This window comes from Muscardinus avellanarius, assembly GCF_963383645.1.
Source record: "Muscardinus avellanarius genome assembly, chromosome: 14".
In the NCBI taxonomy this organism is placed as follows: domain Eukaryota; kingdom Metazoa; phylum Chordata; class Mammalia; order Rodentia; family Gliridae; genus Muscardinus; species Muscardinus avellanarius.
The window spans coordinates 57361315-57386927 of record NC_137800.1 but is presented as its reverse complement, the minus strand read 5'-3'; the positions used below and the strand labels follow the sequence as shown (position 1 = coordinate 57386927).

Here is a 25613-nt window from a genome sequence, read left to right as displayed (position 1 = left end):
GTTCCTTCTGTTAGCATTTTGCAGACGGCAGGGCCTAGGCAGCCCTGTAGTGTTTGCTGAGCCTCCATTTGCAGTTCAGGAGCGGGCATTCCTTTTAGGAACTTTATAGGCAACAGTGTCTCAGTATGGGCAAAGAGAAAGTGACAAGAGAAAGGTCCTTGGGGTAGGGGACCCCTCCTGAGATGTACAGTGGACCCTTGACTATCCAATTTGTTTTCCAAAAATACAACCAAGGAAGCTTCTTGCCTGCTCCCCCACCCCTTTAAGTGGAGTTGGCCTGGTCAGTGTTGAAAAAGTTTTTCCTGGTATTAACCTAGAAGAAACAAAAGACGTCAACTATTTTCTCTGGGCTGTAATGTTTATACAGCTCTGGCATATTCTGTCCTTTCACAAGTCAGAAAGCTTGGGGTGACTTAGCTTCTTAGGACTTGAGCAATGCCAGGACAGACAACCAGTCTCTAAGCATGACCAAGAGGGACCCAGCTGAAAACTTTGTTTGCACAGATGCAAAGTCATGGACATTTATATGGCAAGGTCTGGACTCCAAAGTTTGTTTTAATTACACACCCATGCCAAATGCATAAAACCTTACAAAATGAGTGTAAGGAAAAATGTCATTTTCCTATTTTCGGACTGAAATATGGAACTTGTAAAAACAAGCAAGGCTGCTGTAAATAAATGTTCACACTTGAGGATAAAATGATTTGTAACCAGAAAAAACCACCACCACACATACCCAGATCTAACAGTGGTAAACAGTTTTTATTCAGGCAATGAAACATGGAAAAAATATATTAGTAATCATTATAATAATTTCATTTGTGAGTATAACTTTTACAAATATTTACCTTACATATAAAAAGGGAAATTACTATGTATATAAAATTTATGTAGATGATTATTCCACACAGCACAATCCTGACAGCAGTAGTCAATGCAGTGCTCGCCACAGCCCCCTGGCGAGGGCTCAGCACAGCTTTGGGGACACAGTGGAAGCAGATGTGCAATACAGTTGCTTGTTGGCACATTAGTACAATGGATAGCTATTGGCAAACACACACTTGCTAACGGCAATACTGAAAAGTTTACAGCTACCTCTGAGGTTTAAGAAAACGCCTGCATCCCGTCCATCCCAGTGGCTGGGAAGGACCAGGCAAGTCTGAGGCTAGGGCTGGGGTATGGTGACCTGCCCGGTCTGGACTGGGCATGGCTTCAGAGTTCAAATCTTTATAGGTCCTTTTGAAAATCATTAGTAAATAGTGTAACAGTTAACAATGTACCTAGGAAATACTTTTGGAGTATATCCCAGATAACACTAAGAGGCAGAGGGGGAGAGTGGCGGCCTGGCAGTGGCTGGAAAGCCTCAGGCCATACCTCTACCTCAGGCCCGGCCTCCTCCTACAGGTTAAAGCGCAGACAGGCTGCCACGGGCCAGCATTGCACGCAATGTCTCCATATTAGAACTATAACCAGAATATATATTTATATAATAGCTGTAACCATATTATAGTTAATAATTAATTCCTTAGGAATCTTGTTTGTCCACATCTAACTGCATGCGAAGAGGCACAAAAATGGGATTCTATTTGGACAAAAAACTACGAAAAGTGCAATCTTTAGTCTCCAGGTTCAAGCTCTGGCACTAGGGAGTGGGACTCCACTGGGGAATCAGCCATGTATTACTTTCCAGAGGAGATCCTTGGAGAGAAGGGCCTACAGTATCAATTCCATTATCTCTACTGTACAGAGACTCAAGGACTGAGTGGTAAATAGCTTTTGCTTTTCCCCAGTGCTGAGGATGGATCCAGAGTCTCATGTGTAATAGGCAAGCGCGGACTCTGAGCTACGCCCCAGCCCCTATAAATTGCTTTTCAAAAATAATTGGAATCAGGAGGCCAATCAAACCATTTGGGAAAGAGGTCTCCTCAAAATAATTCTCTAATAAAATCTTTGAAAGAAGATGACTTCTTAGACCTTTGGCTTGACATTCTGGGATTTCCAGAGTATACTTGTTCTTTAATAAGCAAATAGCAATCTGCTAAAACTCTCCAGAATATATACATCTTTACTTCAATATCACTTGCCTGAATTGTTTACTCTTTGAATACTTAGTTTCTCTTCCCAAGAAGAAGATAAACTAGGAAACCAAGTCTGAGACAAGCTAACATGGTCACAAAACCACAAGATGACAAGGCGTCCTGAACACTGCATGGCGTGGCTGCTGGTGAGACCCAGAAAGAAAAGGGGGCTGTGGGAAGCTCACTCTCTTCACACTCCCCAACACTCTTCCTAAACCCCTTTGTGAGCCCCAGGGCCCTCCAGTCCTTGCAACCTTTTCCAAAAGCGAGTCCTGCAATCTGGCTGTGTCGGTACCAGGAACACCTGGGGCAGTTATACTCCCTGTTGTACTTAGAATTAATCCAACCTTTCTAATCAATAGCTAAGAATTTGTGTGAGGGTTGTACCAAGTATGCATAGGGAGGGTCACTGGCTGGAAAGAAAAATTCAACCGGAACTAGCTAGCCTCCAAAATGACACATAAATCTTCCCTTAGATTTTCACCATTCTAGAAGGATGCCAAATCCTCAGATTTTATCATATCATGTGTTTCTGCACTTCCTAATTTGGGCTGAGTCTGGAAAAAACAACAACAACAACAACAACTGGAAACCATGTGAGAACACTGGTCTTCTCAAAATTTCCAGAGCAGTTTTACACAACAAAAGGTTTAGGTGAGTCACTGGCTTCAAGGAGCTCATCCAAGGAAAGCAAATTTCAGAGTGTCTGAGACCCACGATCTAGCCAACCACACTGCCAACTGTTCGGTCTGTCTTCTATAAAAATACTGCTAGATCAACACTTTGGCAGACTGAGGAGTAAAGAAGTGGCTCTGGATCCAGACGTTTCAAGACCACCTGATCCCAAACCAGCTGCCTCCTCCTGTCTAACAAGCCATTTGGCTCTCACATATGTTGAAGCAAACTCTGGCTGTATTATTACTCGTCTTCTTTTTTTTTGGGGGGGGGGTTATTTACTTTGTGGTACCGGGGATTGAACCCAGGGACACTCTACTTCCAAGCTATACCCCCAACCCTTTTTATTTTTGAAACTGGGTCTTGCTAGGTTGCTGAGATGGTCTTGAACCTGCAATCCTCCTGTCTCAGCCTCCCAAAGACTGGGATTAAAGGCATGCACCACCATGCCTGGGACAGGAGGGCTTTTTTTTTTTTTTTTTTTTTTTTGCCAGTACTGGGGGCATTCTACCTCCAAGCTACACCCCCAGCTCTATTTTTTATTCTTTATTTTGAAACAGGGTCTGAGTTGCAGAGGGCCTCACTAAGTAGCTGAGACTGGCTGTGAAGAGTGATCCTCCCGTTTCAGCCTTCCAAGTGCTGGTTTTGATGGGCCCCAGGGGCTTTTGACCTCTAGGCTACACCCCCAGAACAATTTTTTGAAACAGGGTCTCACTAAGGAGCTGAGGCTGGCTTCAAATCTGTGATCCTCCTGTCTTAGCCTCCCAAGTACTGGGATTATGAACATGCATCACCACACTGGCTTACAGTTTTATTCTTGTTGGAGAGTATCCTTCTGTTCAATTAGGATGGTGGACATTTCCTTGTAATGGTCACAACTGAGCTCAGCTCAACTTAACAAGGGCCCTTTTTTTTTTTTTTTTTTTGCAGGTCTGGGGATGGAACCAGGAGGCATTTGACATCCGAGCTACACCCCCTGCCCAATTTTTTATTCTTTATTTTGAAACCGGGTCTCACTGAGTTGCAGAGGGCCTCACTAAGTAGCTGAGGCTGTCCGCGAACCGTGATCCTCTGGCCTCAGCCTCCCAAATGCTGGGATCACAAGCGTGCGCCACCACGCCCGGCTACAAGGGCCCTTTTGTGTTCCTAGTGCAGCAACTCCATTCTCTAGGGTCTAGCTTTTGGAGGTTCTCTTCCCCAGTATGCTAGGCAAGGGTTGGCATCACCTCTGTTCTAACATACAGCACAGAGTACTTTTAAAATATACAGTAAGATTAAGCAGATGATGGGGTTGAGGATGTAGCTCAGTGGTACAGCACATGCCTACCATGTGTGAGGCACTGGATTTGATCCCCATCACTACAAAAATAAGTTAAAAAGAAGGGGAAAAAGGATGACTAAATGTATTATGGAGAACACTAAAGCCTTTCATACTTAAACCACATAAACAGAAAACAAATAAGAATGGATGTGTCACCCAAGCACAGTAGAAGTTTTACAATGTCTGTTCCTGCAAATTAACTTCTCGTGTGGCATAGGACTAGGAAAGGAAGCGGTCAGACCAGCAGGAGACACGTGCACTTGATACCTGACTACCGGTGCAACTCACCTTGAGCCACAGTGGCTACTCTCAAAGCCCAAATGATTGTCAAGCCACTTCTCCAAATACAGATAATTATTATTATTTTTTGTACAAAATGTTAAGACAATAGGCTTTATCTAGCCTAAGCACCAATGCATATTGGTAAATGTGACTTCTGGCTTTAAAAGACATTACTGACTTCCCTGGGGCTAAAGATTGCACCCATGTAAGTGATACACTGCTAAAGAAATATTCATTTTTTTTTAAAGATCTATAGAGGCTCTCCACGAGGCACAATTCATTGCTGGAGTTGGCTCATGCAATAATTTACAAGAAGTAAGAAAATGTACATGTACTGAATACGTGTGTATTACCATCAAGATTCTCCGGGTGCAAGGTTGAGACAAGAGTGCTTTGAAATAGGTACATGGGTTTGTTTTGCCTAAGGAATGAAAGAGAAGTCACTGGCATCATGTGGGAAAGGTTCGTTTGGGGGTTACTGCCTCACCACCCTGAACTAAGTCCACCAAGACCTCGAGGACCTTGGTTTCATCTGTCCAGACCATCTCCTGGCTCCATCCTACCTCAGTTCAAACTGTTTTTGTTCAAACGTGCACAATGCACTGATTTTTGTAGTGGGTCACATTATTTTTACTGCCTGCTTCCTTAAAAATTCTATCTTAAGCTTGAAAATTTTTGCTTTTTTTTTTTTTAAGAAAAAATGTACTACTCTTGTGAAGTCAAAAAACCCAAATGCTTCTTTATATTATAATCAGTAATGGGGCTACAGTTACCTTTTAAAGACATACGATCATCTAAACCTTTCACAGTAGGTTTTTCTTTGCACACTTCAAGTAATATAATGAAGGTGAGCATTAACTTTGTATTGACAAATGGAAGCAGAAGAGATGGGAGGCTCAGGGCGGGCTTGCCAACCCTCTGAGGGAGGCCTGGCACTGCAGAAAGCAGGCGGCACTTTGAGTCTGAGGCTGAAGGGCCAAAGGGTGGTACCCAGGGGGTGTCCACATGATAGGGCAACAAAATAGAATGGCAAAGTCTTCCCTATATGTGGAACCCAAGTTTGGGGCCTTCATATTTTTCATTACCCCCAATTTCTTTTCTTTTCTTTTCGGGTGGTACTGGGGATGGAACCTGGGGACATTCTACATCTGAGCTACACACCCAGCTCTATTTTTTATTCTTTATTTTGAAACAGGGTCTCACTGAGTTGTAAGAGGCCTCACTAAGTAGTAGCTGAGGCTGGCTGGGAACCATGATCTTCCTGTCTCAGCCTCCCAAATGCTGGGATTATAAGCGTGCGTCACCACACCCGGCTTCCTTTTCTTTTTTATTTACTATTTTTGACACAGGGTCTCACTATGCTGTCCTGATTGTCCTCAAACTCCTGGGCTCAAGTGATGTTCCTACAGGCATGCCATGCCATGTCCCCAAATTCTTTAAGGTGGCATCTGAAGTCAGGATTCTGTTTCAAAATAGTTTTACATTTATGAAATATGTCTTTCTATAGAGAAGCTCTTATGTGACTGTGCTTCGAAGGGAAAGCAGCAGCGTACACAGACACAGGTGTACGAGTAAGAGTGTGTTATAAGAGGGTACTTGGAGCCCCTTCTTGTTCTTAAATTGGAATAGGCCAATTTATCTCCTTCAATAAAATTGCTGATATTGAAAGTTAAAAGATCAAATAGGTAACAAAAATATTGGACAGAGAGATGGAAAAGGAGTGTACCCTAACAATAGCCACAAAATTAATAAATTTAGTGAACCTGGGATTTTAGGACAAACCAAAGACAGAGAAATCACAAACCCAGACTCTGAGCCTGCCTGCCTGAGCCCACAGCTGGGAGCTACAACAGGCTCCAGTGCTGCAGGCCACACTCCCTGACCTGCAGGCCACATGCTGGGATGGCTTCCAGGGCTGGTGCATTGGCAGCAAAGCGGTACACTCAGCAGGAGTGTGGGGTTTTTTTTTTAAGTTTTTTTTTCTTCTTCTCTGTTAAGGGGCAATTATTCCTGGATAAGGCAAGATAACTGTGGTCACAATAAAGCAGCCAAATGCAGATCTGAGCTAAGAGGAGGACTCTCAGTCAGTCTTTCCCAGCTTCGCAATGAGCTCATCACAGATTTTTGTCAGTTCTTCAATTTCTTGGTTCTGAAAGACAGATAATATGATTATGCAAGCCACTGTGTGTTCTAAGATAAAGGTGATTAAAGCTAGAGTCCCAGGACTAGACCCTACCTAGACATCCTAACTCAGTGATTCTTCATTCTTCTACATTAGGGAGTCGTTAAAGAGGAAAACTAAGCCGAGCACGGTGATACACGCCTGTAATACAGCATTCGGGGGGCTGAGACACGAGGATCGTGGTTCATGGACAGCCTCAGCTACTTAGCAAGGCCCTCCACAACTCAGTGAGACCCTGTTTCAAAATAAAGAATAAAAAATAGGGCTGGGGATATAGCTCGGAGGTAGAAAGAATGCCCCTGGGTTCCATCCCCAGTATGGCAAAAAAAAAAAAAAAAAAAAAAAAAAAAAAAAAAAGAAAGAAAGAAAGAAAAAGAAAAAGAAAAAGAAAAGAAAAAAAAAAAAAAACAACTATAGACCTTTCCCCCTGGAAACATGCGTGTCCTCGGTGTCTAGCTTAACTGAGTAGAGGCTGAGGGTAGTCATCAGCTCTCTGAAGCTTGTCCACTAATGTCAGTTTCCAAACTTTCTTGTTATTGTAGAAACATGGTGTATTTGCTACTGACATTACGGTTGGGAGGTCTATGGTGCAGGGTCACGCTGCACAGTGCTGAGTTCATTAGGCGGCATTCCTGGCTCCTACCCTGAGATGCCACTGGCCTCTCCCAGTCACGACAGCCAATTACTCTTCAGACATTGCCTAATGTCCCCTGGAGGGGGACACTGCCCCTAATTGAGAACTAATGGTCGAAAGCACTGAAAGGGGAGAATGGCTTCATGTACTGCACAAAAAACAAACAGAAGTAATGGAAGTTGCCTCGTGACCCCAACTAAGAAGGCGCTGGTCTCCTGAAATTCGGTTAGAATGCAATTCTTCTTGCCCTGCCTGTGGGCTCCCATGCCGTATGCCTGGAAAGGTGATGGTGACTTGTCTCCCCTCGATCAGCTCACCAGGAGCTGGGCTGAGGAGTCTGAGCAGAGAGGTGAGGCCACTTTCACGCCCACCCGCTGAGGACACCAAGGACCAAGGAGCCACTGTGAGGACACAGACCCGGGCCCTGCCGTACCTTCTGCTGCAAGGCCCTCTCCAAGGATTCCACCTTCATCTGCTCCTTCCGGAGTCCCGCGTGCAGAGCTGCGCTCTCAGCCTTCGCCTTGGTGCGAACCTGAGCGATCTCTTCGTTGGCTCTGTTTATAGTGTTTTGTTTGTAGAATAAAGAGATAAAAAAGCATCTGGTGAGCCACTGGGCACAGCTAAACGCTCAGGATACCAACTGTTAACTTCCATCAACTACAGACCCCAAAGAACTGACTGCATGATCCAAGAAAACGAAAGAATCAGTGACTGCGCAGTTCAATTCTAATTTATAAAAATTCTGAAGCCAGGCATTGTGGTGCATGCTTGTATTCCTAGCATATGGGAGGTTGAGAAAGAGGACCTTGGGAGGCTGAGACAGGAGGATCACGGTTTGAGGACAGCCTCAACTACTTAGTGAAGCCCTTTGCAACTCAGTGATACCCTGTTTCAAAATAAAGAATAAAAATAAGACTAGGGGTGTAGCTCGAAGGTAGAATGCCCTTGGGTTTCATCTCCAGTATTGCAAAATAAATAAATAAATAATTTAAAAAAATCTGAGCAGGGTATGGTGGCAAACATCTATAATCCGAGGCACTTGGGAGGCTGAGACAGGAGGATCACAGTTTTGTGGTCAGCTTCAGCAGTTTATTGAGGCCCTCCACAACTTAGTGAAAACTTGTTTCAAAATAAAAAATAAAATAGGGCTGAGGGGTATAGCTCAGAAGTAGAATGCCCCTGGATTCAATCCTTAGTAACACAAACAAACAAACTCAATTTGAGAACATTTCTATGGCACACACCAAAGACAGAATCAATCTCAAGGACCACAGTGTTCTTCAAAATCTGCATTTCATGAGAAAATGGAATCATAGAGCAGCTTCTACAATAATTATGATCCTCCAGTCTCTGCCTCCTGAATGCTGAGATTACAAGTGTGCACCACCACGCCCAGCCTACAATAATTTTTTTTAACCCAGTATAACAGTGGGCAAGATTACTACAGAGATCATCATAGCGAAAACAAAAAACCTCAAGATACAAATAACCATTGATGTTTATGAGACACACACCTCAAGGAAATCTTTATTAATGATACATAAATTAATGATATATAAATTTTATTTTGAGACAGAGTCTCCCTATAAATTGCCAAGGTTGGTCTGCGACAGGAGGATCACAGGTTGGCAGCCAGTCTTCAACTACTTAGTGAGGCTTTCTACAACTTTGTGAGACTCTGTTTCAAAATGAAGAATAAAAAATAGGGTTGGGGCTGTAGCTTGGAGGTAGAATGCCCCTGGGTTCAACCCCCAGTACCATCAAAAACAAAACAAAACAAACAAAAAATAAAACAAAAGCCATAAAGCACAAGAAGAAAAAACTGAGAGCATATTTTTTATCCCACATAGGGAATCTTTGTTACTATGCTAGAGTCCAGAAGCTGCAAAAGAAATGACTGCTTTTTTTTTTCCTTGCGGTACTAGGGATGGAATCCAGGGGCATTCGACCTCAAAGCTACAGCCCCAGCCCTATTTTTTTTTATTATTATTTATTTTGAAAACAGGGTCTCACTAAGTTGCAGAGGGCCTCACTAAGTAGCTGAGGCTGGCTGTGAACCTGTGATCCTCCTGATTCAGCCTCCTAAGTATTAGGATTACAAGTGTGGGCCACCATGACTGGTGGCTGATACATTTCACTACATAAAAATTCTTTTCTATAAGGTTGGGAATGGTAAAGTGCTTGCCTAGCATGTGTGAAAGACTGAATTCAATCCTAGTACAATATGCACACACACACACACACACACACACACACACACACGTTTTCAGCATATCAATAAACACCGTTAGCCAGGCATGGCAGGGCGGGTTTGTGGCCAGCCTCAGCTACTTAGTGAGGTCTTCTAACTAAACGAGGCCCTGTTTCAAAATAAAGAACAAAAAATGGTGCGGGATGTAGCTCCAAGATAGAATACCCCTGGGTTCAATTCCAGTCACACACACACACACACACACACACACACACACACACACACACACACACCATAAACAGCTAGGCATGCTGGCGGTACACCTGTAATCCCAGTACTTGGGAGGCTGAAACAGAAGGATCACAGGTTTGATGGTAACCTTAACAACACAGTGAGACTCTCAGTAACTTAATAAGACCCTATTCCAAACAAAAAGAAAAGAGGCTGGAGGTGTAGCTCAGAGATATAAAACTCCTGAGTTCGATTCCTAGTGCCACAACAAAACAAAACCATAAACAGGGCCAAAAGATAAATAGAAAACTAGAAAAATTACTCACAACTCGTATCACAAAGGCCTGGTGTCCCCAATATATAACATATAAATTGACAACAGAAAGATGGACAAACAACAGTCATTCACAGTAAATATCTGAGTAGATAACTGCTGAAATACATTTAATTTCACTAAGAGAAATGCAAATCATAACTACATTGACTAAAATAATGTTCTGTTGCTCGCTAATACCCACACAAGAATCTACACTGAGCACTATGTGGCGGTGCACACTTGTAATCCCAGTACTTGGGAGTCTGACATCAGAGGAGTGCAGGTTCCAGGACAACCTTAGCAAGTAGGAGAGCCTGTGACAGGGCTGGGGGTGTGGCTCAGGTAGAATGCCCCTGGGCACAATTCCCAGTAGGAAAAACAAAAACAAAAACAGAAACCTACACTGAAATTACTACTTTCATGTATTAGATTTACAGAGAACAAGAAGTTGATCTGCTGACAGACCTTCAGGATAAAGAGATGCTCCCGTGCGCTACATCATATATCATATATATCATAAGGATAACTTACATATATGTGAAAGAATAATTTATAAGGCTACTTACTATAGCATTGTAAAAGTTTTTTTTGCCAGGCGTGGTGGCGCATGCTTGTAATCCCCGCGCTTGGGAGGCGGAGACAGGAGGATCGCGCTGGTTCGGAGCCAGCCCTGCTGGCTTAAGAGACCCTGTTTCCAAATAAAAAATATAAAATAGGTCTGGGAGTGTAGCCCGTGGGAGTGTATCCCGGAGGTAGAAGGGCTTCCAGGAACCCCAGTACCACCAAAAAAAAAAAAAAGTTTTTTTGGTGGTACTGGAGACTGGACCCAAAGGTGGTCTACCTCTGAGCTACATCCTCAGCCCTTTTTTATTCTTTTATTTTGAAACAGGGACTTGCTAAGTTAACCACACACCTGAGATCCTACTTACTGCTATAGCTTCCCAAGTGCTGGTTTACAGGCACAGGACACAATACTTGGCTGCGGCAAAAAATTTTAGTTAACCTTAATGTCCAACAGGAGACTGGCTAAATAAATGATACATGTGAACAGTAGAATTACACGAGAAAGCTCCTTGTGGACAGATATGAAAATATCTTCAAACTGTATTGCTACACACACAAAAAAATTATGTTATTTATCTGTATAAAAATGAGTATCTCTAGAAGAAAAAACAGAAACTACCAATAGCTGCTACTTGGGGTGAGAGAGGTGGGAAGCTCAGGGAAGGAGCCAGGGGTGGGAGATGGTACTGTCTACCTTTCAACACTTTTTCATGTCTTAACTATGCAAAGAAGATGGTCCACAAAATGAAATCTCTCCCTCACACATATACCCTGAAGTTCAACTGCTTTTTGTTTTACAAATAAGAATATATAGTAAAATATATAAGTATATATTATATAAGTATATACTTCTTTTTAGATAAAAACAAAGGTTTTGCCTCCACCAATATCCCTGTAAGATTATAAAAACTGAAATCCAAATGCACAACTCTTACTTGTCTAGTTTTCCTTCAGCGTGTATTTTCAGGGCCTGGTACCGTTGTTCCTCTTGTTTGACTCTGGCTAAGTAATCCTGAGCACATTTTTTCAAAGCTTCTTCATTCTGTTTCAGAGTGAAAATCAAAGTAAACAGGTTGCTTTGTTGTTCTTCTACTAATTATAGACCATGTACCAGAGTTTTGTGCTTTCTTTTTTAATAAGATGCCTTTAATTTATATTCCATAGTAACTTGAAATGGTCACACACAATTCGCACCAAAAAAATTCTATATAACCTTTTTTTTTTTTGCCCCCCCACCCCAAAACTGGGGATTGAACCCAGGGCCATTTTACCTCTGGGCTACACCCCCAGCCCCATTTTTTTTTAAAGTTTGCGGTATGGAGGATGGAACCCAGGGGTATTCTACCACCAAGCTACACCCCCAGCCCCATTTTTTTTTTTTTTGAATTTGTGGTACTGGGGATGGAACCCAGGGGTATTTTACCTCTGAGCTACACCCCCAGCCCTAATTTTTATTCTTATTTTGAAACAGGGTCTCACTGAGTTGCAAAGGGCCTAAGTAGCTGAGGCCATCTGAGAACTACGACTTTCCTGTCTCAGCCTCCTGAATGCTGAGATTACAAGTGTGCAGCACCACACCTGGCTCCCAGCCCCAATTTTAATTATGTCTTTTTTTGAAACCACACAAACAAAAAGAATATGTAGCTTGGATTTTTTTTCAGTGATATGCAGTCCCTTCTATATTTACTAATATTGAAAAGGTAAATGATCAAAAAGAACATTTCTAGGATCCTCCTGAGGTCTGAGGGTTCCAGTTCTTGTGCTCCATGCCAAACCCTGGTTTTGTCTGTTGACCCAGTAGAAATGATCACGAGTCACCCACTGTGGGCCAGCTACCTGTGCAACCACAGGAGAAAAGTGAAAAATAACAGTTTCACTGGGAGCGCCAGAGGCCTTGAGCCCCCTTCATTATTACTTATTTAGTAGGTACTAGGGTTTGGACCCAGGCATCCTACCTTCTAGCTACACCCCAGCCCTTTTTATTATTCATTTTGAAACAAGGTCTTGCTAATTTGCTGGGGCTGGCCTCATGCCTGATATCCTCCTGTCTCTGCTCCCCAGTACTTGGATTACAGGTGTGAGTCAGGATTATATGTGTGACGATCTGTTGCCAGCAAACTCTATCACCACCAGAAGACAGACCGAAAAACGCACTACCTTCTTGAAGCCTTCCAGCACTCCTTTCAGGTTCTCATATCTTCGGAAGAGCTCAGAAAGTGACCTTTCCACAGAGTTCAGGTCGGCCAGGGCCTGCTCCTTCTCCATGGTCAGTTGCTGGAAGCTCTTCTGGGAGGTCATACTTGTCCTTTGTTCATCCTCTGGGAATTGTAAGTCAAAAGCAATGGCATGTGCATTCAATAGCGCTAGCAACTGCCTTCTGTGAGCTGGGTGGTGTTCACAGCTATGGGTGTACCCAAATCCCCACTCTCAAAACCTTGTTCTGACGAGGGAAGACACGCAGTGACACACGATGTCAAGAGTGGAGGGGAGGAAGGGGTGGGTGGTGGAAGGGAGTGGCTGCTGTTTTAGAGAGTGGCGTCTCTCAGAGGAGAAATTTGAACTGAGGGTGGGAGCCACACAGCTCTGGGAAGGAGAACATCAAACCTGGAGGAAACAGTGAAAGCAAAGGCTAAGCTGGGCAGACATCAGGTGATGAGGATGTATGAACTACCATTTCAGCATCTAAGTGCTGAAGGTCAGACTTGAGTTAAGGAGTTAATCCTTAAAATATTCACTAGAAGAGGCTCTTAACTCAACACAGGTGGGCCAATCACCTTGTTTTGTAAAGGCACCATGGAGAGTGGAGGGAAATCAGAACTTGCAGTGGAGTAAGAACTTGGCCTCAAAACAAAAGACTCCTCTCAGGAAGTACTAGTGAAGTAGCAGGTCACTAAAAAATAAAGTGGTCTACTTAGTAGTGCCACGTTTTTCAACTTTTTGTTCTTTTTGTTGGCAACACCAACACTCTGGGGGTGCGCGTGGAGGGTGCTTCATACACATCAATAAAGAAAACCTCAGCACAGGCAACCCTCATGATTTGCAGTCTGTTGTGGTAAATGTGCCTAACTGCTAAAATCTATCTGTAATCCCCAAATCAATGGTCAAGGGCTTTTGCAGTCTTTTATGGACATGTGACTAACATTTTTATTTGCCTGATATTCACATTCTCACTTGAACAAGATGGTATTTTGCGCTTTGCTTGTTTCATACTATACACATGTACTTTAAAAGAGGTCCACTTAGAACTGGGCGTGGTGGCACACGCTTGTTATCCCAGCGTTTGGGAGGCTGACACAGGAGAATCACACAGGTTTGAAGCCAGCCTCAGCTACTGAATGAGGCTCTCAGCAACTGAGTAAGACCCTGTTTCCAAATAAAATATATATATTAAAAAAAATAGGTCTGGGAGTATAGCTTGAAGGTAGAAAAGCCCCTAGGCTCTGCCCCCAGTACCACAAAAAATAAATAAATAAAATAAAAATAAATAAAGTGGTCTACTTAGCAGGACGTGTGGTGCATGCTTGTAATCCCAGTACTTGTTTGTAATCCCAGTACTTGGGAGGCTGAGACAGGAGGATTGCACAGGTTCATAGCCAGTCTCAGCTACTTAGTGAGGCTCTCAGCAAGTTGGTGAGACCCTGTTTCCAAATAAAATATATTAAAAAAGCCGGGCGTGGTGGCACACATTTGTAATCCCTGCGCTTGGGAGGCTGAGAGAGGAGAATCACACAGGTTCAAAGCCAGCCTCAGGTACTTATTGAGGCTTTCAGCAACTTAGTGAGACCCTGTTTCCAAATAAAATATAAAATAGGTCTGGGAGTATATCCGGATGTAGAAAGCCCCTAGACCAGTACCATAAAAATAAATAAAAAATAATAATAAAGTGGTCTACTTAGCAGGGTGAGGTGATTATGCTTGTAATTCCAGTACTTGGGAGGCTGAGACAGGAGGATCACAGGTTCACAGCTAGCCTTAGCAACTTAGTGAGACCCGTTTCAAAATAAAAAAGAAAATCCAGGCGTGGTGGCGCACGCTTGTAATCCCAGCACTTGGGAGGCTGAGACAGGAGGATCATACAGGTTTGAAGCCAGCCTCAGCTACTTAGTGAGACCCTGTTTCCAAATAAAGTATAAAAATAGGTCTGGGAGTATAGCCCGGAGGTAGAAAAGCCTCTGGGTTCCACCCCAGTACCACAAAAAATAAAAAACAAAATAAAAAAGAAGCTGGGTGTGGTAGCACACACCTATTGTAATCTCAGAGCTTGGGAGGCTGAGACAGGAGGATTACACAGGTTCAAAGCCAGCTTCAGCTACTTAGTGAGGCTCTCAGCAAGTTGGTGATACCCTGTTTCAGAATAAAGTATAAAAATAGTCTGGGAGTATAGCCTGGAGGTAGAAAAGCCCCTGGTTCTACCCCCAGTACCACAAAAAAAAAAAAAAAAAAAAAAAGATTAAAATAGCCTGGGTTCCATCCCCAGTAATCACAATAAAATTAAGTGAATGAGCCGGGCATGGTGGCGCACGCTTGTAATCCCAGCATTCTGGAGGCTGAGACCAAAGGATCGAGGTTCGGGGACAGCCTCAGCTACTTAGTGAGGCCCTCTGCAACTCAGTGAGACCGTTTCAAAATAAAAGAATAAAAAAAATTGGGCAGGGGGGATAGCCCGGAGGTCAAATGCCCCTGGGTTCCATTCCCAAACCCACATAAATGAATAAATACATAAATAAATAAATAAAGTGGTCTACTTAGTGCCATGTTTTTGAACTTTTTGTTCTTTTTGTTGGTGTCCTTGCTGTTTTGTTGTTGTTTTTTTAGTAATTAAAAAAATTAAATTATAAACCGGGCATGGTGGTGCACGCTTGTAATCCTAGTACTTGGTAAGAGACAGGAGGATCACACAGGTTTGAAGCCAGCCTCAGCTACTTAGTGAGGCTCTCAGCAACTTAGTGAGACCCTGTTTCCAAATAAAATATAAAATAGGTCTGGGAGTGTAGCCCAGAGGTAGAAAGTCCCTGGGGTTCCATCCCCAGAACCGCAAAAAAAAAAAAAAAAATATATATATATATATATATAAATATAATTTATATATAATTATATATAAATATATTTTATGTATATATAATATATATATAATTAGTAGGGTTTACTGTAACATTTATACATCATGCTCAATATAATTTGGTCAATTTAATTCCCCAGGACCTCCCTTTTCTATCTTCCCTCCTTCCTCCTGCTCCCCTTCTTCTACTTACTGGTCTCCTTTCCATTTTTTAGGACTTTCCCCCTTTTGACCTTACTGCTTAAAAATGGCCCCCAAAGGTGGTACTACTGAAGGGCCATTAGTGTCCCTAAACATAAGACTGGTGCCTTAACATACATGTTAGGTAAGCTTCAGTCAGACTGAGTTACAGTGTTGCTGGCTATGAGTTCAATGTTAATGAGTGAAATATATATATGAAAGTCGGGTGTCTTTTTTGTTGTTTGTATGTGGTACTGGGGATTGAACCCACTGACTTTCTATCTCTGAGCTACACTCACCCAGCCCAATTTTATTTTTTGTTTTGAAATAGGGTCTTGCTAGGTTAATTGAGAGTTTCACTCCTTGCTGAGGCTGTCCTAGAACCTGAGATCCTCCTGTCTCAGCCTCCCAAATACTGGATTAGGGGTGTGCATCACCCTGCCTGATGAAAAATCAGGTGTCTTGAAAGAGAAACACACATAAGACAAGGACTGATTGATGAAAATGTGGCGAGGGGCTCACAGGAACCTAGCCTTGCATTTCTCTTAGTGAGTGGTTCAGTATTCACTAACTCAGTGTTTGCAGCAACTTCACAGAACATACCTGTCAGGGGAGTGAGATAAGGGAGAGACAAATTAAAGTTTGCATTATGATCTGAAAATCATACATGGTCCTGCTGTAGTCTGAATATTTATACTCCCTGCCCCCCTATTCCTATGCTAGAAACTAAAAGCCAAGGTGATACTGTTGTGGAGCAGGGGAAGGCAATTAAGAGTACAGAGATAAGACAGTATTCTTATAAAAGAGACCAAACCAAAGAACATTATGTCAAGTGACGTAAGTCATTCACAGAAAGACAAACACTGCAAGTTTTCTGTCAGTCATATGTGGAAGTGAAATGAGTTGATTTCATATTAGTTGGGAGTGGACTAGTCGCCAGAGGCTGGGAAGAGCGGCCCATGGTGAGGATGGGGTGCGGTGGGTGGAGTAACAGGCACCAAAACACAGTTATATAGGAAGAATAAGTTCTAGTATCCCATAGCATAATTGGGTAACTACTGTTTATAATTTATTATATATATATTTTTTATTCGGGTCTGGGGACGGAACCCAGGGGCATTTGACCTCCGAGCTACACCCCTGCCCTGTTTTTTTTCTTTTATTCTTTATTTTGAAACAGGGTCTCACTAAGTTGCAGAGGGCCTCACTAAGTAGCCGAGGCTGTCTGTGAACTGCGATCCTCTGGCCTCAGCCTCCCGAATGCTGAGATTACAAGTGTGCGCCACCACGCCTGGCTTAATTTATTATATATTTTATAAAGAACTAGAACATAGGAGTTCAAATGTTCCCAACATAAAGATATGATAAAATGTTTGAGATGGAAATGCTAATCACCCTGATTTGATCACTGCACACTGTACTCATGTATTAAGTATCTCATAAATGGGTACAATTATTATGTGTTAACTGAGTGAAAAAGAAGGATCCGGCCACCAAGTGAGGACAAAGCAAAAAGGCATAAGATGAGCGGCCCTTGCAAGACACTGGGCCTGCCAGAGGCTGGGCCCGCATCCCCACCCCGCCCCAGAACAGTGAGAAGTAAATGTTGTTGGTAAGTGCCCCGTCCAAGGGAGGCTGTTATGGCGGCCTGAACAGTCTGAGTAGCGCTTATACTCATGCCCTAGGGAAAAAAAACATTCTCCTTACCGATCATTTGGGCAATGGTCTTTTCATATTCAGCCACAATTTTCCTAAATAATAAAAAAAATTTATTATCAAAGAGAATTTTTAAGCAATGAAAGTTAGACAAATACTGTCCCAAACAATTAAATTCATTCACATACACTGACAAGTTTATACAATCACTTACTGGTTTGTCCTCCCTTTCTTCTTATATTACATAAAGTTTATTAAAGTTAAAAGTTTGGCTGGGCGTGGTGATGCACCCTTGTAAGCATTTGGGAGGCTGAGACAGGAGGAACAGCTACTTAGTGAGGCCCTCTGCAACTTAGTAAGAACTTTTTTCAAAATAAAGAATAAAAAATAGGGCTGAGGGTACAGCTCGGAGGTAGAATGCCCCTGGGTTTCATCCCTAGTTCTGCCCCCCGAAAAAAATTTTGTGTTCCCAACACCTCCCACCAAAGTTTATGGGATTTGCTTGTGCTGAGGTCTGAACTCAGGGCTTCAAGCATCCTAAACATGCATTTTACCACTGAGCTACCCAGCCCAAGAGGTTAAGATTTTATGTTAGCCAGGTGTGGTGGTGCATGCTTGTAATCCCAGCATTTGGGAGGCTGAGATGGGAGGATCACGGTTCTCAGACAGCCTCAGCTACTACTTAGGGAGGCCTTTTGCAACTCAGTGAGACCCTTTTTCAAAGTAAAGAATAAGAAATAGGGCTGAGAGTATAGCTCGGAGGTAGAATGCCCCTGGGTTCCATCTTCAAAACTGGGGGGGGGGGGGGGGAGATTTTATGTTATTCAGGAGTGGTGGCACATCCTTGTGATTCAGAGAGGCTGAGACAGCAGGATCATAGGTTTGCAGACAGCCTCAGCAACATAGCAAGACTCTCAGTAACCCAGAGACACCCTGTTTGAAAACAAAAATATAAAAAGAGCTGAAGGTATAGCTTGGAGGTAGAGTGCCTCTGGGTTCAATCCTCGGTATCATCAAAAAAATTAAAAAATAAAGCTGGGCTTGGTGGTGCACACTTGTAATCCCACATTTAGAAGGCTGAGACTGGATGATCACGTTTCATGGACAGCCTCAGCTACTTAGTGAGGCCCTTTGCCAGTGAGACCCTGTTTCAAAATAAAGAACAAAAAATAAGGCAGGGAGTGTAGCTTGGAGGGCGAATGCCTCTGGGTTCCATCCTCAGACCCGCAAACAAACAAACAAACAAACAAACAAATAAATAAATAAGCCGAGCATGGTGGTGCACGCTTGTAATCCCCGCGCTTGGGAGGCAGAGACAGGAGGATTGCGCTGGTTCGGAGCCAGCCTCGCTGGCTTAAGAGACCCTGTTTCCAAATAAAAAACTATAAAATAGGTCTGGGAGTGTAGCCCGGAGGTAGAAGGGCTTCCAGGAACCCCAGTACCACCAAAAATAAATAAAAATAAATAAATAAATAAATAAATAAAATGTTTAACGAGCCTTTTACTCTAATTGTAGAAACAACTATCTTTGCCTTTTCTCTGCACCTATTTGAATACCTCAAGATAACAAATTAATTCTGCTTGGATAAGTCAATAATATCTAATAAATGAAGTTAAAGACATTATTAGAAGCTTTTCCTAAGAGATTCACCCTGACTTCAGGCTTTCCTGATCCCACCCTGTTAACCGTTCTGCCCCCTCTGATTCAGTTACAAATTTTATTTTATGTCCTAATTCCAAAAGTATTCACTTATTCAAAGACGGTGATGTCCTTCTGAGCCCGTCCAGCGTGGGTGCTTTTCCCTGTGGCCCTCAGTGAGTCATGACCGCTCCTCCCTTGCAGCTCGCTGCGCTTTGCACCACTGTGGACTTCACACCTGAGTTCTCAGTGCTGGCTACTCCAAGCTCTCCTCAGGGTGGGAAGATGCCCTTCCTTTCTACCCATGAAATGCTTAAGAAAGCAAGTAATACAGGAGCCTTAAAGTGGTCATATTTAAAATGTTTCTTTTCTTGTGTGTATGGTGCTAGGGACTGAGCCTAGGGGCATTCTACCTCTGAGTTACCTCCAGCCCTATTTTAATTTGAAACAGGGTCTTGCTAAGTTGCTGAGGCTGGCTTCAAACCTGTGATCTGTCTGTCTGTCTGTCTCTTCTTTTTGTGGTACTGGGGATGGAACCCAGGGACATTCTACCTCTGAGCTACACTCCAGCCCGGTTCTTTCTTCCTTCCTTCCTTCCTTCCTTCCTTCCTTCCTTCCTTCCTTCCTTCCTTCCTTCCTTCCTTCCTCTCTTTCTTTCTTTCCTCCCCCCTCTCTCTCTTTCCCCCTCCCTCCCTCTCTCCCTTCCTCCCTCCCTGCTTCCCACAGTACTGGGGATGGAACCCAGGGGCATTGTACCTCCGAGCTGTAACCCCAGCCCTAATTTTTAGTCTTTTTATTTTTGAAACAGGGTCTTACTGAGTTGCAAAGGTCCTCCATAAGTACCAGAGCCTGTCCGCAAACCGTGATCCTCCAGTCTCTGGCTCCCGAATGCTGGGATTACAGGTGTGCACCACCATGCCTAGCCTATTCTTTATTTTGAAACAGGGACTCTGCCCGGCATGGTGGCGCACGCTTGTAATCCCTGTAATTGGGAGGTGGAGACAGGAGGATCACACAGGTTCGAAGCCAGCTTTGCTGGCTTAAGAGACCCTATTTCCAAATAAAATATATATTAAAAATAAAATAGTTCTGGGAGTGTAGCCTGGAGGTAGAAGGGTTCCATCTCCAGTACCACCAAAAAAAAAAAAAAAAAGAAACAGGGACTCACTGAGTTGCAAAGGGCCTCCACTAAGTAGCTGAGGCTGTATGCGAACTGTGATACTCCTGTATCAGATCCTCTTGTCTCAGCCTCCCAAATGCTGGGATTACAAGCATGCACCGCCACACTTGGCTTCTTTCTTTTTTGAGATGAGGTCTTGCCATGTTGCTCAAGTCATCCTGCCTCAGCCTCCTAAGTAGCTAGAATTACAGAAGTAATTTCTTAATCACTTAAGCACTGGCTATACTGTGTGATTTATGTATGCTTTTCTCCTCTTCTTTGATTCTATCTTTTGCCATTTATTTTCTTGTGACCAAGTAAAATAAAAAAAATTAAATTTAAAGTCCATTTTGTTTCCTGCTAACTTACTTCTTATAATATATTTAGTGGTTATGAAATTTGAAGCTACCGTATATAACTTTTAAAAATATAATGAATTTCATGGTAGTTCATGCCTCTAATTTCAGCTACTTGGGAGGCAGAGGGCAAGAGAATTGCAAGTTCAAGGCCAACCTAGGAAACTTAATAAGATCCCGTCTCACAATTAAAAAATCGAAAGGCCTGGAGATGTATCTCAGTAATAAAGTGACACTGGATTAAATCCCTAGAACCAGAAGGAGAAAAAAAAAAGTATAGTCAGGAACTCTGGCACATGCCTATATTCCTAGTATTTGGGAGGCTGAGACGAGGATGGCAGGTTTGAAGCCAGCAGCATATGGTAAGTTAGTGAGACCTTGCTTCAAAATAAAAAATAAAATAGGGCCGGTGGTATAGCTCAGAGGTAGGATGCTCCTGGGTTCAATCCCTAGTACCACAAAAATATATATACAAGCCGGGTGTGGTGGCACACACTTGTAATCCCTGTACTTGGGAGGCTGAAAAAGGAAGATCACAGGTTCAAAGACAGCCTGTGCAAGTAGTGAGACTCTCCAACAACCTAGCAAGACCTTATTTCAAAATAAAAATAAAAAATAGGGCTGGAGGTATATCTCAAGAGGTAGAATGCCCCTAGGTTTGATCCCCAGTAAAACACATGCTTTGAATGTCAATGCCTTCCTCATCAATATACAAATAAATCTTTTCACTCTATTCCAAATTTTCACACAAATTTTTGTTCGTTCTTTTGAAAAGAATTAAGTGATTTTTGCTTACCTGTAATGTTCTGGACAACCCCAAATAAGCTATATTTGAATAAATAACTAGTCAGTGTAACTCATGAAATGAAAGTCTTACTCTCAAAGTAAGGTACAAAGAGCAAAGCCCTCGAGTTCTCAACAGATGGCTGCTGGTGAGCAAACAATTGTGTGTTACATCTAACAATATTCAAAGGCCTCCAGCCCTCCCCACAAGCTTCCAATCTAACCTCATCTCCAAGACTTCTTGCCGGGTCTCTTCATATTTTTTCTTCCATTCATTTGCTTCAATCTCTTTAGTGATTATCTAGATTATAATAAAGCGTGGTTTTTACCTTATCAATCTACATAGTTTCAATTTAAGATTGGAGACCGAAAACAACACATGACTAAGTATAACCAAAGTATTCAATGGACATTAAAATATAAAATTTCAACATCTATATACAATGTTTGTCTACATTTGGAAAAGTATGCTCTCAACCATGGAGAATGCTGGAATGTAACCACCAGAGTAAGGGTAAGTGAAACACGTCCCAGAGATTTTAGTGGGATTTACCACTTCTGGGAATGTTACTACAGTCCAGAGTTTGGCTCTCAACTCTGCAGGCCCAGAAACCTGAGAGAGACAAGATAGCATGGGCAGAGATTCACTCTACCCAAAGCCACATGACTGCAGCAGATACCAGACCACCAAATTTCCTTTGAGGTAAAAAATGAAACTGCCACACAATCAGTATTAGGCATTGGCATGACCAACACAATCTTCTCCAGAGATTTCTGACTGCTTGATAAGAATGGAGTAAGGAGGGGGTTAGAAGTCAGAGGATGCAGGTTATATATATCCCTCTCTAGGACCCATCACTATAGGCAGGATCTTGCCAATCAGACCAAAGCCCATATCCATACTTGGTTAACTCTTGCTAACTGGAAAGAACTGCCATGAACTGGACTTGGACGGCTTTATTTCTTCTGCGCTCACTATATCCCCTGGCTGTGCTCTCCACTTCCCAATTGTTATGTTCTTTTTCTCGGTGTCCTTAGGGAGCATCTCAAGAACCTGGAAGCCACCCTGTGTGCTTCAGGTGAGGAGGTGTTTACAGTTTAACTCGCAGGAGGCAGATAAAGTAGTTTCTCCCATTTATAAAGTTTTGGAGGATCCCCTCACCACTGCTCCCAAGTTTTGACAACAGGACTGCTATTTTATAAAGTCCTGAAAGACCTATAGCTGAGGTGCTTAGCTACTTTCATCCTGGTATAAAGATAATATTGCTACACCAAGGGAATTACCTTCTTTAAAAAAAAGGAGGGGAGGGAGAATAAAAAACATAACAAGCCTAGCACATAAAATATAGCACAGAAATAGGATAGTAAGTGATTAGTAACAGAACATGAACAGTGTCTTTCACATTTTGCAGTTCACCGAGGAAAGGCCTAGCAGTGATCTACTTTGAATAGAAGCTGTTCAGGAAACAAAATATAGGAACTAGAGAGCTGGACCATTTAAGGAATGGATGGGATTAGGAAACAATTTTATATTGCTACTAGCTTAGAATTTAAAGCATTTTGGGGAATGAGCACATATCCTCTGTAAAAATGAATTAGATCAGGGTAGGCAAAATTGGATATTTAAAGCTTTAAGGCTCAGTCGGGCACAGTGGCACATGCTTGCAATCTCAGCATTTGGGAGGCTGAGACAGGAAGATCGTGGTTCGTGGACAGCCTCAGCTACTACTTAGTGAGGCCCTTTACAATTCAGTGAGACCTTATTTCAAAATAAAGAAAAAATAAATAAATATAGGACTAGTGGTGTAGCTCAGAGGTAGAATGTCTCTGGGTTCCATCCCCAGTACCGCCAATAAATAAATAAATAAATAAATAAATAAATAAATAAATAAATAAAGCTTCAAGGCTCAACGTTAAAGCAGTAGGTAAAATTCCTAAGAATGTTTTAGAGCATCAGCCTTTCCCAGAACAACAGCATGTCAGGACTCCTGCATCAACACTGAGTCTTACAAGGAGCACTTTATATGAATAGGCTGCACAGGGAGTAGTGAGCCAACAAAGATGGAATCTACTGATTGGCGCAGGGCTTCCCCAAGACATGGAGTAACAAGAAGACAGAACAAGAGTGCTTTTACCTCTTCTCTTATTAAGGTGAGCACTGCTGTCTTATCTGATTCGCTGAGGCAGATGCCATCCAGGGGGCTCTCACCTCCGCAGGCCACGGACACAGGGGCCTTCTCTGTAGAGGACTCGAAGAGTCCCTGGGGGGAAGAGGATCACAGTCAATTAATTCAGCTCTCAGCTACTTAACCCCAAACAGTCTTTAATTAACTTCCTCATTGCTAAATTTAGCTAAATTTATCACACCTTCTAAAAACACACTTGCAGGGGGAAAAAAGCAGCAGGAGGGAAGCTTTTTTTTTATTTTATTTTTTGCAGGTCTGGGGATGGAACCCTGAGGCATTCTACCTCCAAGCTACACCCCCTGCCCTAGTTTTTATTCTTTATTTTCAAACATGGTCTCACTGAGTTGCAGAGAGCCTCACTAAGTAGCTGAGGCTGTCCACGAACCACGATCCTCCAGTCTCAGCCTCCCAAATGCTGGGATTACAAGATTGCGCCACCACACCTGGTTAGATGGGAAGCTTTAAAAACAGTCTAGAGCAGAACTGGGCATGGTGTGTACGCTTGTAATCCCAGTACTTGGGAGGCTGAGACAGGAGGATTGCGGTTCACAGACAGCCTCAGCTACTTAGTGAGGCCCTTTGTAATGCAGTGAGATCCTGTTTCAAAAAACAAAGAATAAAAAATAGGGCTGGGAGTGTAGCTCAGAGGTAGAAAGCCCCTGGGTTCCATCCTCAGCACCACATGCAAAATACATACATACATACATACATACATACATACAATCTAGAGCAGAGCATGGTGGCACAAGCTTGTATTCCCAGTACCTGGTGAGGCCAACACACACACACACACACACACACACACACACACACACACACACACACAATCTAATAGTGCTATCTAAAGAAAAACTGTTCTAATGAGAATCAGGTAGTCTTAGGTTGAATGATCAGATAACATGGGGAAGTTTTCTTCTCTAGAAGGAAGAAAACATAATTATCAGTGGTTAGTTGTGAGAGTACTGAGATGCAGGCTCCTGCTTAAAGGGTTAATGAAGCAACTCTGGCTCCTGAGAAGCAGCTTGGAATGCCAGGCTGGGAGGCAAGCATGCTTCCTCCAATCAGTGAGCTATGAATTTTGCCAAGTTCCCTTGAAGGTCAAGACGCGGCTCCAGGCCTCTTCGCATGTCCTTCCCAGCATAGAATCTCTCAGATAATTTTATTGGTATGATAAACAGCTTGAGATGTTATGAGCAGTCACAGGTGTTCTTTGCTTCTATTGTAAAACAAAGAAGTTGCTTTAAGTTTGAGATTAGTCCTTTGGCTTTATTATATACATCCATTGCTGCTTTAAGATAACCTTGTAATGTCTGAAATAGCTGATTTGTCTATGGATCCCCTAGAAGCTTTCTCTATAAAAGTCTGATTGCTCTCTCAATAAAACATCCAGTGTACATGAAAACCTGCATCCCCTGTGCCCCATGATTAACTGGCTTTACCCTTAGGTCTCCAGTGCACTAGACACTGACAGTCAGTCACCAAAGAATCATTGGCAAAGAGAGACATGTGTTTTTTTGTTTTTTTAAGATTTAAAGAAGTTTATTAGAAAGACAGAAATACAGAGGATAGGTACAGCTCCATACCAGACTGATATGGAGGGGTGACTTCAATGAATATACCATGAGAGACATGTTTAATGGTTAATTTTTCTGGGTTTTTTTGGGGGGTGATATTTTTCATGTGAATATTTTTTCAAAAAAAAGCAATAGCAACTCCTTTTACATATTAAAGTACTTAATAAAGATATGTACGTATCTTTAGGCACTTTTTAAATTTTTAGGTACTGGGGATAGAACTCAGTGGCATTCTACCTCTGAGCTACACCCCCAGTCCTATTTTTTTATTCCTTATTTTGAAACAGGGTCTCATGGAGTTGCAAAGGGCCTCACTAAGTAGCTGAGGATGTCCATGAAACACAATCCTCCTGTCTCAGCCTCTTGAATGCTGGATTACAAGCGCTCGCCACCACACCCGGCTCTTTAGGCATTTTGGATGGCAATGTTTCTCAACGTATTACTAACTTACCAATCTAAGGCAGTAGAAATGACAAGTATGTGTGAACTCTGACCCCAATCCTCCCACCTGTAAGGTTCAGGATCAACAGGGACTCAGCTGCTCTGC

At 42.6% G+C, this 25613-nt stretch overlaps 1 protein-coding gene across 8 annotated transcripts in view; it reads right to left on the bottom strand.

Moving 5' to 3' along the window:
- Nucleotides 1-6436: 6436 nt before the first annotated feature.
- TACC1 (transforming acidic coiled-coil containing protein 1) overlaps nucleotides 6437-25613 on the bottom strand; it is a gene marked incomplete at both ends in the record, with an annotated part of 89469 nt that continues 70292 nt past the window's right edge. For all 8 annotated transcript variants that reach the window (XM_080710873.1, XM_080710874.1, XM_080710870.1 and 5 more), the window contains 7 exons: nucleotides 6437-6505; nucleotides 7606-7726; nucleotides 11410-11516; nucleotides 12632-12792; nucleotides 17421-17464; nucleotides 21531-21607; nucleotides 23442-23567. In XM_080710873.1, the coding sequence (XP_080566999.1) occupies nucleotides 6437-6505; nucleotides 7606-7726; nucleotides 11410-11516; nucleotides 12632-12792; nucleotides 17421-17464; nucleotides 21531-21607; nucleotides 23442-23567 (705 nt within the window). The remainder of the gene's footprint in view (nucleotides 6506-7605; nucleotides 7727-11409; nucleotides 11517-12631; nucleotides 12793-17420; nucleotides 17465-21530; nucleotides 21608-23441; nucleotides 23568-25613) is intronic.